Source organism: Ranitomeya imitator, chromosome 6 (genome assembly GCF_032444005.1).
Source record: "Ranitomeya imitator isolate aRanImi1 chromosome 6, aRanImi1.pri, whole genome shotgun sequence".
Classification (NCBI taxonomy): Eukaryota; Metazoa; Chordata; class Amphibia; order Anura; family Dendrobatidae; genus Ranitomeya; species Ranitomeya imitator.
The window spans coordinates 508,555,718-508,571,879 of NC_091287.1; the positions used below are offsets into that span (position 1 = coordinate 508,555,718).

The following is a 16,162-nucleotide window of genomic DNA, read 5'->3' on the forward strand; positions in this document are numbered from 1 at the left end:
TAGCCGTGGTATAACTCTCAGGTTTTATACATTTATTTTTTTTTATATTATGTATTTTTTCTTAGACTTGTATGTTTTGTCTATTCTTTTTCCAGGTTCCACTCCCTCAATTCATGAGTGTTATGAAGCTTCACCATTCTACATTTTTCCAGCTGCAGTAACAAAAGTCCTTCCACCGATCCTTAGGATCCATGATCTGTAAAATAATAGTCTACATCATGACGCCCGATTACAGAATGTGTCCAGTGATGTAATATTGTGATGCCTAGTGTGCTCAATATAATGTACTGCTATCTGTGAGCCGCTAACATAACAACATACATCACTGTAAGGAACCTGATGGAAAACATTGAAGCTGTGAATTAGCATACAGTACATCAAAGAGATTTCTGCCAGATGTCAAGCTCTATCTAAGTAGATATGACACACGCCTGCTCTCCGTCCATCAATACCCAGAGTTATTCCTCCGCAGGGTTTGTTATTCAGTACTTTGTGTCCAGAACAGTTCACTAATTACACAACCGAACACTTTTTTTTTAGAATTGCATATGCTAATTGTTCTATGCCATAACATACTTTAAACCAGACATATGGATAACATCTTGTGTATTAGAGTTGACCAGTGCAGGCAAATCAAAGACTTTCTCAAGTGCAGGACATTCATTTTAATTTTAGATGTAAGGTCTGAACTTTTACCACCGTCACATTTATAATTTTTTCAGGTTATCTTCAGAATATTCTTAATTAGGTATTCATTTTTTTTATGTGACCATCCAAATAAAAAGGATACACAATAGGCTAAAAATTCCTATTTTCCATAGATCACTTCAGTTTTACTGTGTAGGCTGAGACAGATTCAGCAGAGTTATCTCATTAGAATTAGAGGCAAGGAGATGTAATGGCTGACAACTCTACTGATTAGCGAGCAACGGTGTGTGTACAGATCTTCTGCCACTCTTTGGTCGAGAGTGATTTATGTCATCACTTAACAGTAAAGGGGAATTTCAGTTATAATAAGTCATCATCTATCCACAAGATAAGTGATAACTACTTGATTAGTGGTGGACCTGGAAAATAGGGACTTGTAGAGTATCTCAGTCCCAAAAAGATTGAACAGAACAAAAGCACACGTGTCTGCAGCTTTATTCAACCCGAAGGTACATTCCTCCATTCTGGCAATCAGTGGGGGTGTAAGCAGTCAAGTAGTTACACATTCAAGAGCTCTGTATAATCCCTCCTTCATTATTGATTGGTAGCTTTCTGCCTATGCACAGTGTACATAGAGAGATGCCAATCAGTGGTGTCAGCGGGGTTATACACAGCTCAGGATTCCGAGAACTGGTAGATAAAATCAAGATTTTATCAAAGCTGCAGCAAGCACTAATTTTCTCGAATTGTGTCTCTGCACTTATATCAAAATGTAAAGCGCTGCGGAATATGTTAGTGCTATATAAAAAAAATAAAGATTATTATTATTATTATATCATGCTCCTATCAGATTGGGTAGCAAAAATCTGGTGACATATTCCCTTAAAATACCTGTAAATATTCAGTATATTCCGTATGTTCATTTTTATTCTGCAGGTAAAATAACAATACCAAAACTTTGCAGGCTTTTTTTTTTTAAGATTTTTTACTTTTGCACACACACACACAAAAAAAATCACAATTTTTTATGGAATTCACCATGGGGGGAAATAAATATTGAAATAGTTTTATATTACATGTTGTTAAGGTTGTGACAATATAAAATATGAATCAATATTTCTTTTTGAACAATTTATAATAAAACATTTTGTGTTTATGATATATTTGTGAAGCAGAATGAAGACAATCAGCAATTCTGTCATTTGTTTTGTCATATTTCATTATGGCGTTCACCATACGGGATAAATATTGAAATACTTTTGCAGTATGGGTTGCTATAGATGTGGCAATACCAAATAGGCATACATTTTTCGAAGGACATATTGTTTTTTTTATAATAAACAGTTTTTCATTTTGAAATTTAGGGAACATTTTTTAACCCATTAGAAATGTTAATTTTACTGATTTTTCAGAAAAGGGCGTCCCGATATTCAATTAAGAAAGACAATGACACGATTTCCTATTGTGAAAACATTCGTTTTACAAACACAACGCAAAAAATTGGACCTAATTATAAAAAATTATAAAATCTTAGTTGATAGAAGCTAAAGATTAAGCGTCCCCCCAAAAAAGGACATTGGTAGATAATGGGTTAACATGCAATCCTTCGCTAATCGTTATAAAATCCACGTTATATACTGCTACAATCTATCGATGTGCTCTAAAAATATCGATGTACTTTTAAGTGGAATTTCTGTTTTCCTTTTCCGCCCACTTTGGGTTTCGAGGAACATTTGTATTGCTAGCGGTGTGTATTTGCTCACGCTCGCGTCTTTCGCCGACTACATCAGTAGTATGTCAGAAGGACGGACTAGCAAGGGATCAAGGGAATTAGCTATCGGAAACGCTTAAATAACGATTTTGGTGGAAGTGAGTGAGATCATGTCAGTGGCATAGGACTGTAGGAAAATCCCTAAAAATATTAAAAGCCAATCTATTCTTCAAAGCAAATCCTGGGGAATGAATAACACAATAAGTAATAATGTAAATGTTTACTCGCTCCTTCCAAAGACATTTCTCAAAGTACTTCTTCCAGATGAACGATGGAAACTGTTAATGGCACATGACAGCGGCCAATGAAAACATATAATGAAGTCTACGAAGAACAAAAGGACTGTTGTCCAGCTCCTCTGTAGAAGGCGAGTCTCACGTACAGATTCCTTCTATGCGTGGACACAGATGAGTACTAGACAGTAATGATTTACCTGCTCGATAGCAGCCTGGGACCGGTATTGAGGTTTCCACTGCTCGGCACAACCAAATCGACACTAATGGACAATTCGTATCACTAAGTTATTGACTTTCTGGCTAATGGTAAAAAAAGTATTTTGGAACAGTGATTTAACATGACCGTCTCCTTTGAATAATCTCTTTTCCTAAAGATAATTTGATCATGAGAATCCTTCTGCCGGGACTGTAATGCCTCATTGGACTACGTGCAATCTGAGGTGTTGGATTGTGAAACTGGTTAGGCTACGTTCACATTTGCGGTGTTGGGCGCAGCGTCGTCGACGGATACAGACGCATGCGTCATGCGCCCCTATCTTTAACATGGGGGGCGCATGGACATGCGCCGGTATGCGTTGTAATGCGTTTTATGACGCATGCGTCATTTTGACGCACAAGACAGGGCGCAGACGACGCTACTTGTAGCGTTTTCCCTGCGCCGAATTTCCTGATCTTTACTATCTTATGACAACGCATGCGTCACAAAACGCTACGTTGTGTATATGCGTTGTGGTTTGCGTCGCCGACGCTGCGCCCAGCAACGCAAATGTGAACATAGGCTTAGTCAAGAAGTTGAAACTGCCTTCGCTCTTATAAGTCCAATGACTGCCCAGTTCTCATTCTCTGTTATGTACCATGTATTCCTTTTCCTAGTTGACAGCTTACTGTTCATTAAAATTCTGCCAGCGCTATAGGTTCTGGAACTTCATTTACCTTCAATTTTCAACTGGGAAAGACAGATAAAGACCTAGCCCAAATTCCTTACAATAGGTCCTATGATACTATATGGACTGACACCTTTTAATCCTGAGAACTATTTTTTTTTTCACTCTGCAACTTTTTATGGTGCAAATCATGCAGTAATAAATGATCTGCCTGGACTCTGAATCCAAAACTGGAATACAAAATAGTCTGTAAGGAGTATGAAATATCTGGTACCTTCTAGGCAATACCGGTATTACGACACCGTTCTATTTTCCTCCCAGGCAGCTACTAACTTCCTCTTTAGAAAAGATTAATAGGTCTGATAACTAAATGTCGCCTGATGCTTTGCAGAGGCATCATATAATGTAGATAGTTATAGTCAGATCACATTTAGTTTAATTTCGAGTTCTAAATATTATTCTTAATGAGAACAGGATGATGGAGAGCGAAGATGAAAGTATAAAACTCAAGGACGGCTTCTGCAGCAGCATGTGTATGACTAGCGCTGCACCCACCAACAAGGAACTACAGGAAAAAGCTGATATGATAGAAACTGACCACAGCGGAATACAAAAAAGGAAAACACAGTTCTAGGATGTATTAAGAGAAGCATAGAGTCTAGATCACGTGAAGTAATTATCCCCCTCTACTCCTCCTTGGTCAGGCCTCATCTAGAATACTGTGTACAGCATTGTGAAAAAGACATTGAAAAACTGGAGCAAGTTCAGAGAAGAGCGACCAGGATAGTGAGCGGACAGCAAAGTAAGTCCTAAGAGCAACGGCTAATTTTTTAGTCACTTTGGCCATGTGAGGGCTTATTGTTCGCGGGACGAGTTGTACTTTTGAACGACATCATTAGTTTTACCATGTCGTGTACTAGAAAACGGGAAAAAAAATTCCAAGTGCGGTGAAATTGCAAAAAAGTGCATTCCCACACTTGTTTTGTTTGGCTTTTTTACTAGGTTCACTAAATGCTAAAACTGACCTGCTATTATGATTCTCCAGATCATTACAAGTTCATAGACATGTTTAGGTTCTTTTTTATCTAAGTGGTGAAAAAAATTTCCAAACTTTGCTAAAAAAAAGTGCACAATTTTCCAATACCCGTAGTGTCTCCATTTTTCTTGATCTGGGGTCGGGTGAGGGCTTATTTTTTGAGTGCCAAGCTGGCGAATTTAATGACACCATTTTGGTGCAGATAGGATCTTTTGATAGCCTGACTGTTGCGGCAACCAAAAAAAGTAATTCTGGTGGTTTGACTTTTTTCTCACTACGCCATTTAGCGATCAGGTTAATCCTTTCTTTTATTGATAGATCTGAACCCGGCGATGCCAAATATGTGTAAGTTTGATTTTTTTTTAATTGTTTTATTTTGAATGGGGCGAAAGGGAGGAGATTTAATCTTTTATATTTTTTTATTTTTTTTTCATTTTTTTTTAAACTTTTTTCTAAAAATTTTGGCATGCTTCCACAGCCTCCATGGGAGACTTAAAGCTGCCATAACCCAATCGGCTGTGCTACATAGAGGCAATGATCAGATCGCTCCTATGTAGCAGAATTACTGCGTTGCTATGAGTGCCAACCACAGGGTGGCGCTCATAGCAATCCGGCATCAACAGCCATAGAGGTCTCAAGGAGACCTTTTGTTGTCATGCTGACGCACCACTGACCCCGATCATGTGATGGGATCAGCAGTGCGCGTATTTCTATATTTCCAGCCCGATGGCCAGAAGCGTGCATTAAATGCTGCTGTCAGATTTTGACAGCAACTTTTAACTAGTTAATAGGCGCGGGTAGAACGCAATTCCACCCGCACCTATTGCGGGCAAATGTCAGCTGTTCAAAACAGCTGACATGTCCCGGCTTTGATGCGGGCTCACCCGCTAATATCAAAGCTGGGGTACTGCTATCGGACATACTATTCCGTTCGATGGCAGAAAGGGGTTAAGGGATCTTGGAATGTTTAGCTTGCAAAAAAGTAGGCTAAGGCTATGTCTCCACATTCAGGATTTCCTGCACTTTGGACGCAGCGGATACCCCACTCTGCCCATAGCGCTGCCCCTGTTGTACACGCGGTGATTCCGGATGTTTTCATTGAACATATGCGGAATCACTGCATCGTATTCATAGACTGGGCTATTTATCTTGCGGAGACGGAGCATCTCCACAAGATAAATAGACATGCTGCAGTCTATAAAGACATGCTGCATGTCGGGTTACGCAGGGCCGTCAGATGCGGCCCTGTACGCATAGTGGAGATGGGATTTCAAAAATCCCCTACACTATGCAAATCCTGAAGGTTTCCTGACCGTAGAAACATAGCCTTAGAAGAGACTTAATAGCTGTCTACCAATATCTAAAGGGATGTCACAGTGTAGAGGGATCATCATTCTCATTTGCACAAGGAAACACGAGAAGCAATGGGATGAAACTGACAGGGAGAAGATACAGATTAGATATAGGAAAAAACTTTTTGACAGTGAGAGTGATCAACGAGTGGAACAGGCTGCCACGAGAGGTGGTGAGTTCTCCTTCAATGGAAGTCTTCAAACAGAGGCTGGACAGACATGAGATGGTTTAGTGAATCCTGCATTGAGCAGGGGGTTGGACACGACGACTCAGGAGGTCCCTTCCAACCGTAACATTCTATAGTTCTATGAAAGTGCTAGACTTGTGATTGTCAGCCATCACATAACTGAATTATTGCCATGTAATGACCCAGGTCCATTCTGCCTGACATTTTATCACTGAGGAACCTGCAAGGGACAGAAGTGAAATCTGACATCATGATTACACATCAGAATACACAGAGGAGGCTAGTTTTCACAAGAGTTTTCTTTTAGTCAGAAATTATTTTAGTTTCATACTCTACTCACCTCCGGTTAGCATCAGCGCACACTTGCACATACAATTGTCATTATCCGCATCCTTTGTACTGAAATCCGCCCCGTGTAAGATCAGACTGCTTTGTTTTCCTGCAGTTCCGCTGTGACCTTTCAAGTATAATCTAGAACAGACCAGAAGACAAAAGATAACCTATTTGCTGCATAATTAGAGATTAATGGATTCTTACCCTAATTATGACTCTTGGTAAAATAAATGAGCATACCGGACATATAAACCTGGCATTACAGCAAGAACAAATTGTACGTAACAATGGCTTGTATTAACGTAAATGGACCTTGTAATCTAGTTTTGGGCTTGATTAACCCATCGTTAATTAAATAAGGAAAATAATTGATGTTTATTTATTGTAATATTATAAGAATTAATAAAATCACCCAGGCCTCATTTATAAAACCCAGTGCAGTTCAAAAAATGGAGACTTTACTCATGATTAACATTTCGATCCCATTTTGCTACAGCAGGCATTTTAGTGTAATTCCTGACATAAAAATGTACAAAGCTGTCCTTCCTTCTTTTTACTCTTGGCTGAACATGTCTTTGGATAAGTGATGTGAGCTAATCAGCTTTAAAATCATTTTGTGATACTCTGTTGGGAAATGTTTATGCTAAAGGTGTCTGTATTATGCCACCTGGAGGTTTTTGATGGGAGTTGGTGCTGCTTGAGGGTTTTTTGGGAAATAGAGCCAGGGAGACAGAGGAATTGGGAAATGCTTTGACACTCCCAAAGCACTTAAGTCTTATTTGCATATAAATTAAAACTGTGATTTTAATAGTCAGGGAGCAACAGATTTCATAAGTAAAGAATATAATGGCATTATCTTTCAGACAGCAACACGACCCTAATAAACCGCCTAGAGGTGGATCTTTCTGACAGATTCCTTTAAAGACAAACAAACAGGGCTTTACTCATCCTCCCTGGGTCCGAAGTTGATTCTCCGCCCCTGCTCCTGTTGTCTGTAACTGTCTGCAGCGCTGATATCGCATTCACAGTGCGGCATCCAATCACTGTGCTCAGCGGCTCTGAGAGCCTCGTGCCATCAGCTCGGGCAAAGGCGCGGAGATCAATCGTTGGCTACAGTGCAGTCAACATGACCTCAGCGCTGCAGATCATAACAGATGCAGGGATCCGGAGGGAAAAAATAGGAAAGAACAAGGGCAAACAAGGGATGACCAATACAAAAAAAGATCCTTTTATTGAGATATCAAATAACAGACGAAAGGAAACACTTTAAAAACTAAAAAAAACGCACAATGGTCACAGAAATAACTTGAATCTAACAAAAGTAAGAATAAATAAAAAATCTATGAAAATGAACAAATGAAAGTCCGACATTGCTTTTCAACCATGCTTCCACAGAATAAAAAAAATAAAATAAAACTCATGAAATAGGCCTGGAAAGAAATTCTGTGGAAGCATGGTTGAAAAGCAATGTCGGACTTTCATTTGTTCATTTTCATAGATCTTTTATTTATTCTTACTTTTGTTAGATTCAAATTATTTCTGTGACCATTGTGGGTTTTCCTGTCATTAAACGAGGGGTACCAACAATTTTGACCCCCTCTAACCGCTATTATGGTAAAAAGTGCTGACCCCTAATAATAATCAAGATGATAATCCACAAGAAATGTTGGTATTTTATAACCAGGCACATACACACGTGGTAATTGTTGAAAAAACAACATAAAAAGCCAGACTCGAATTTGCCAAACTACATGTTGACAAGCCACCTTTATTCTGGGAGAATGTCCTATGGACAGATAAGACAAAAATGGAACTTTTTGGCAAGGCACATCAGCTCTACGTTCATAGATGGAATAATGAAGCATTTCAAGAAAAGAACATTGTCCCTGCTGTGAATGAGGCAAACAGCAGCTAATTAAATAGACTGGCGTAAAATAAAAATGTGGCAGGATAAAGAAAAGGTGGATAGGGGCCACGCAGGAGGACAAATGTTGCGGAGGACTGGCAAATCCCACGCATTTCACCATTGCGGTGTGTGGCTTTTTCAGGGGAAATGTGACACAAATAATATGAAATTCTAGGAAAGTAATCTGATGCATAAAATAATATTAATGATGTGAAAATTAAAATAGAATATGATAATTGTAATATAAATATACTAATAATTGTATAAAAGTGTGCATAAATAAGGGTAGCCGTCTATCTTAATCTCTTGCAATTGGTCATGTTCTTTCTTTTGTAACTACTATCTTTCCTATCTATTTTCACTTAATTATATAAAGTTTTTGTGTTTAATGTAAATGCACAAAGCAAAAAGCTGTCTACATATTTTCTACAATAGGGTAACTCAGCTTTATAGCTCTTCACACATTGCCTGCTGTGTGCATTGACCTTTTGGCTATGTATAAAGATACAACGTGACGATTAATGTGTTTTTCGGTGACCATGTTGTGTATTGAGGATTTAGCAACACTCATTTTTCACCCAAGACAAAACAAACAGCTTTTGTGGCGCTGACTGAAGGGTGTTCTCAGAATCGTGTACAGAAAGTCATAATCCTGCAGTATGGAGTCAGCATCATCTGTCCACCGCATGACTGCATGCACCAAACATAATAAATAACATGTCACCGAGTGCTACACAAGCTGTAATTACAATATAAACACGGAACAGGAGGCAAGGATGCAAGATCTACCATTATGTGGTCTATGTATCTAGTATTCAGAGATCAATGTGCTCCTAGAACCCCATCAGGTACAGAATACAGTGTAGTATAAATTGTATTGACAATAAATACCCATTGTACGTGATCTGTAGAGCAGCGCAGATACTCAGATTGGACAGTCCAGAAATTAAGAGGTTTATATTGTTCACAAATTGGGAGGGTATTACTTATCACTGATTCCAATATTTTATGGAATGGATTACCTGCACCTTCACGTTAGTGAGCTCCATATTCGGCATTGTTAGTTTGCATACTATAGTTGTCACAGCAGCTTGCACGTGTCGATTTATCCTGCCTGTCTTTTAGAGATGGGCGAATTCCAACACTAGAGTTCGGCATCGGTACCGAACACCTACTGTTCGGGCACGGACACCGAACACGGACTTCACCAGGAAGTCTGTGTTACTGTTTGGGTTTGGCTGCCCAAACACCGGGTGTTCGTTGTGCTGTCATGAACAAACACCGATTCTGATCGGCGGTGAAATCATCGCTGCCGGTCAGAGAGCCGTAGTTCCCACACTGTCAAATGACAGCGTGAGCGCTCAGCTGTGATCGGAGGTATAAAATTTACCACCAGTCACTGGTGTCAGCTGATGGGACAACTGCTTCCATTATACGATACCTGCTGCCACTAATAACAGCGAGCACAGGAGCAGCTGATTGGTGTATTCATTAGCCGGCTCCTGCGCTGTAAATGAATAATTAAAAAAAAAACGTCATGGGTTCCTCTGTATTTTACATAACCAGCCAGGCAAAAACTCATAGCTGGGGGCTGCAACCCTCAGCTGTCAGCTTCAGCAAGGTTGGTTATCAAGAATAGAGTGTTTTCTTTTAATTGTTTGAATGAATAATTTAAAAAAATGGTGTGGGGTCACCCCCATTTTTGTCAATAAGCCTTGCTAAAGCAGACAGCTGGAGGCTGGTATTCTCAGGCTTGTAAGGGGCCATGGATATTGGCACTCCAGCCTAAAAATAGCGGCCCACAGCTGCCCAAAAAAGGCACATCAATTAGATGTGCCAATTCTGGTGCTTTGCCCAGCTCTTCAAACTTGCCCTGTAGCAGTGGCAAGTGGGGTTAATATTTGAGAGGTTGATGTCACCTTAGTATTGTCAGGTGACATCAAGCCCACGGATTAGTAATGGAGAGGCATCTATAGGACACTTATCTATTACTAATCCTATAGTGGTATGGTAAAAGACATAGCCACAATAAAAAAAGTCCATTATTAGAAATAAAATAAAACACTGTTTTGTGTTTTTTTATTTTAATATAACAAACACAGGTATACTCACCAATCGCCTATTCCACTGAAGCCCTTGCTCTCCTGCCATAAGCCAAAAATAAAAAAACAACATTATTCCTCACCTCTCCGTCGTTCTGTCCCATGCCGTAATCCATGTCAGGGGATAAATAGTTTTCAACCTGGAAAGTGCCAAGATGCGACCGTCCAGGCTGAGACTCACTGGTGATTTAAGTGCTGCTAGCGCAGCATCAGTGACTGACATTGATGTCATCCAGGTTACTGCCGGTCAGTGAGGCTGAGTTCCCTCCCAGACTGAATTACCATGACCTCGGTGAGATCCCCGCTAGCACTGTGAGAGTTTTTCATGGTCATGGGAGTTCAGCCCAGCAGGGAACTCTTACGGTGCTAGTGGGGATCTCACCACGGTCACGGCAGTTCAGACCGGGAGCGCAGCCTTACTGACTAGCAGTAACCTCGATGACATCACAGCCAGTCTATGTATCTCTACCACCTGAGCACCTGAGCACCTGAGCAAAGTGGTGGGACACATAGACTAGCATAGATGGAAGCAAATCTATTGTGGTCCCAGAGAGGTAATAAATCTAAACATTTATTGCATCATTTAAAACTCCATAGAGGTCAGAGACAAATTGAACATGGAGGGGATCACATAAAAAGGAAAGACCTACATGTTTTGGTGGTGTGCCTTACTCATGGTCTGTGTTAGGGCTAGCGGAATGCACCAAATAATTAAATAGATAGAATAAGGTGCGTTCGCAGCCCGGGGTCCACCGTGCAGAGATGGAACCTGCTGCTAAATAATGACGGACTATATGGCGGTACAATGAGGATACACACATGGGTTAAATTCACCCTGTATGAAGAAAGCGATCCTTGTTAAGTCACAGGGTCGCGGTACCGCACAGAGAGCGCAAGCAAAGAATCACAGAACTCTATCCCAGGACACAGGATTAGAGTTAGTGTAGACCTCTTGCGATCGACACCACAATTGGGGTATCAGAGTAACTAATATGCACAGAAGTGCGTGCTATGCCACACTAGCGGACGCCACAAACCACCCAGACTTGGGTAAGGTAAGCGCTCTAATAGCGCACAGCGCTGCACTGGCAGTCACAGCAGTAGACATCCACCTTTCGCGAGCAGTCATACACAAGGGAGGGGATGTTTAAAGAACGACTTGCACTCATCAACACACACACGTTTTCAAATATATACTAGCACATGGCCATGTGGCCATGCAAACCTTTTATAGCTTCAGCAAGTACAGCACCTTCCCAGAAGGACCAATGGGAGTTTGCCACAGAAGAAGACAACTTCAGGACCTTCCTAGAGGACCAATGGGGTTTGCTGGAAAAGCTGGACTTAGTCCCAGAAAGACCTGCTTGCTGCTGAACATTGCTGGCTACAAGGACAGAGCCTGGAAGGGCAGTAGTAACCAGTCGTCCAGTATTAGCCTGAGCTAGACGCTGGGACCGACGTCTCCGCTGAGCAGTCTCCACTGTGGCTGGAGAAGAATGAGAGACCACAGCGGAGGTGGTTTGAGATTCCTCCCGTGCAGAGGCAGGAAATCAACACCTAACAGTCTGAACACTAATCCCGACACATGGACTAGGCTCTCCTCCAATGACCATGACAAAATTAGCATGTGTCATATTGGCACCCATCGCGGTCCTGCATTGCTGCATGTAGAAATCACCACAGAATACAAAATAATTATTAAGTACAGTTTTAAATATTCAAAGTACTTGTGGACTTGTTAAGAGTATCACATATTACTGATAAAACTTTTGTGTGATTAATTGAGGTATATCATGAAACCACATCGAATGAAACAAGAATTATGTCACAATCGAATTTAACTGTCTGTAACGTACATAAAAATTCAGTAGTATCCAAGATTAATGATGTCACCATTTTAGCAAGTGGACTAAGTATTTATCTTTATGTCTAATATTCAGCTATACATCAATCTATCTATTTCATAGCTATTTCATGTCGCTCTACCTTTTTATATTACTATTATTTAAATGTATATATTATTAGGCATCAAATATTTTACATGATTCATATCATTATTACTTCCATGTTTTTTGATTACTACATTAGTGATATATCATCATTTTTATGACAAATTAGAAATAATAAGAACATTAATTGACACCAAAAGTATTTTTTGCATGCTTGTCCATCTATCTAACTATCTATCTAACTATCTATCTATTATCTATCTATCTATCTAAATATCTATCTATTATCTATATGTCTGTCTGTCTATCTATCTTTAAGGACTCTAGTATGAAATAGGTAATATTGTGTAAGGTCTCAATCACACATCCGATTTTTTTGCATACGAGAAAATCGGACCAATTATTCTGATCAGATTCCATTCAGAGTTTGATCAGAGTGTGGTCTGAGAATCATCCGATTTTCTCATACATGTGTAGACATTAAAATAAAAAATTCTCCACCATCCTTTTGGCAGTCCATGAATATCGGACGGCACTCGGATGTCATCTGTGTGTGGTCCGATTTTTTTCACAGACCCATTGACATGCATTGCTAATTTTGATCCGACCCTCGGATTAAAATCTGACATGTTTCCGATATTTTCCGGGGACCATTTGATCTGAGGAAAAGATTAGACGTGATGATCCCATAAGAATATCAAAGGTATGAGTGCTATCTGTGAAAAACACGGCTAGCAGTTGTATGCAAAAATCTGACGTCTGAATGAGGCCTTACGGAGATACCAGAGATAAAGAATTAATTGATATCAAGAATATAGATTACTGCAAACACAGCGTCTATATCAGTGTATGAGTACATAGAATATGAGTTATTTTTTTTATTCCTACTTATTTCACTTTTTGACACTTCGAAGAAGAATCATAGACCGTCCTCACGACTACCATAGACACAATAAGAAAACATCCCAACTAAAGCTCCGCACAGCACTAATCCCCCATGTGAGGCTGAGGAAGTAACAGACTTTGCAGCTCATTTGTAAGACGCAATGCAGTAAGTGGTGAGAGATGGCAGGTAGAGAGCGGGGAGTGCTGACAATGGCTATTAGCGGAGATTGGAGCTGATCAGTAACATGCTGTGTTTTGACATCGGTAAGGAGCAGCTGTAGGTGCCCTAATCAGGAGCGCGTATTATTAGACTGCCGGATAAGCCCAAATGTTTATAGAATCTGATGTACTGGTAGCAGTAGTAGGACATTAGTGCTTCACGGCCTTTCATGTCCAAGGCTCCATTTATTTTTACTGACACAGGCTCTGACACCATTCAGACCGTGGCCGAGACATTTTATTAACTACACGAAGACTTCACGTAAAAAGAAAAATAATCACCAATTCACGAAACCAGACAAAATAATTCACAAATCAGCTCACGTCAGGTTGAGAAAAAGCAGCTCCTTTCATTATTGTGTATTTAGCGGTGCTGTCGCCTCTTAAGAGGGTTAATTTGTTTATTTTTCCAATAGAGATCAAGCGAGTCAGATATGTGTATAAATATAACAGCTTAATATATATACATAATTATATATTTCTAAATAAAGTCTTGGGTTAAGGGGATGCTGTACGGTAACAGGGGTCAATTTATTGCTATTTTAAGGGAACAAAATCTATTAGACTACTTTAGTGAGAGGAGATGAAAAGAAAAGAACAGTGGACAATCTGTGCTTACTTGTATCCGGATATGGTTTCATAGTTTCATAGATTTTAAGCTTGAAGCTTAAGTCCATCGAGTCCAACCTATAGCCTAAAATTTTGATCCAGAAGAAGGCTAAAATTCCATGGGCAGACATCAATAGCTCCATTTTAGGGCAAAAAATGTATTCCCAACTCCACATAATGGCGATCAGATTAGATCCCTGGATCAACGCCCCATCACAGCATCTAGTGCCCTTACCCTGTAATATTATATTTATAAAGACAAGCATTCAGACGCCTCCTGAATTTTAGTAGTGAATCAACCATTACAACATCATACGGCAGAGAGTTCTATAGTCTCACTGCTCTTACAGTAAAGAATCCACGTTTGTGATTATGATTAAACCTTCTTTCCTCCAGACGTAGAGGATGCCCCTTGTCCCTGTCGCAGGCCTAAGTGAAAAAGATAATTGGAAAGATCTCTGTACTGTCCCCTCATATCTTTGTACATTGTAATAAGATCACCCCAAATCTTCACTTTTCAAAACTGAATAACCCCAAGTTTGAAAACCCATCTTGATATTGCAGTGAATCCAATGTCCTAATAACCTTGGGCTCTCTTCTCTGCACCCTCTTTAGTTCTGCTATATCCTTCTTATACACTGGAAACCAAAATTGTACACAGTATTTTAAGTGTGGCCGCACAAGTGGCTTGTAGAGAGGTAAAACAATTTTTTCATCATGAGCAACTATGCCTCTTTTAATGCATCCAATTATTCTATTTGCCTTCTGATAAATTATCCTCCTCTGTGTTGATCCCGCAGAGTTCAGCATCATCTGTAAATATTCTACTCTATGTACCCCCTACAAAATCATAAAGAAATATGTTAAAAAGAAGAGGGCACAATACTGACCCCTATGGTACCCCACTTTTAACTGTGGCTCAATCCGAGTGTGCTCCATTAATAATCATCCTGGTGGTCTGTCTCTAGAAGGATGTCTCTAAAAAGATAATAGCAAATATGACAGCAGAAATATGCCAGAAAAATAACCCCCTTCTATAGATGCTTCATTATTATTATTACTATGCTTCGTTATTGCTATCAATCAGACAATCGATCTGCTTCATCCTCAGGTATGTCCTCTGGCTGCTACCCCAAATCCCATCACCATCACCCAACTATCCTGATCTTCCTCACCCAACTATTCCTGGTATGTCCGCTGGCTGCTATTACTGTTTTTTTTTTCTCCTTCCCCTTCATGTTTTCTCATTTATTTCCTTCATGCCAATACACAGTTGGCTTTATCTTTAAATTTGGATCTATTTCCCCTTGCATTTTCCCTTCTTACTTCTAATTAATCCCCTCCTGTGTCTGTGACCAGTCTTCCTGCTGCCCCTCCCTCCTAATCACACATGGCCTATTTCATGTGCACTACTTAGCTTGTTATAAATTCAGAGACACAGGTCTGTCTCGACCGGGGTCTGTCTCTAAAAGGATAACAGCAAATATGACAGCAGAAATATGCCAGAAATGAGCCAGAAGTGAACAGAAGGTAAGACTAACCACTGTTAATAAATGTACTAAATTTCTTTTCCTTTCCACCACACTTACTCTCACCATGCTGACATATGCTCTAAGAGTTTTGGCTCCGTTACTCCTCAGCCTCCTTTGCTATCCCCAAACCCCAGCACCCTCTAACCAAGTAATAATCTCTCCTTCCCTCCTGCCTCCCCACCTGTCCTCCTCTGCTGAGCTCCTCCTCAACCTCAGACCTCTCCTAATAAAACACAAAACAAGCCACCCACTCTCCTTCTCCCACCTGCTCTCTCTCTCTGCTTCTCCACACTGCTGGAGACATATCTCCCAATCCTGGACCCCCACAGCTCATACCTCCCATTACTACCCACTCATATCGCTCCCAACCCACTATAAACACCCAAAATCTTGCCCACCTCCAATCCATTCCCATGACGCCCACCCCCCTGCACCCTCTCTCTGGATCACTATGGAATGCTCACTCCATCTGCAATAAACTCCACGTGATTCACAACCTCTTTACCTCTCGC

At 40.2% G+C, this 16,162-nt stretch overlaps 1 protein-coding gene across 1 annotated transcript in view; it reads right to left on the bottom strand.

The window, feature by feature from the left end:
* The window catches only part of ANGPT1 (angiopoietin 1), a 435,569-nt gene that overhangs the window by 14,677 nt on the left and 404,730 nt on the right, over positions 1–16,162 (bottom strand). The window contains exon 8 of the mRNA XM_069731774.1: positions 6,456–6,586. Coding sequence (XP_069587875.1) covers positions 6,456–6,586 — 131 coding nt within the window. The remainder of the gene's footprint in view (positions 1–6,455; positions 6,587–16,162) is intronic.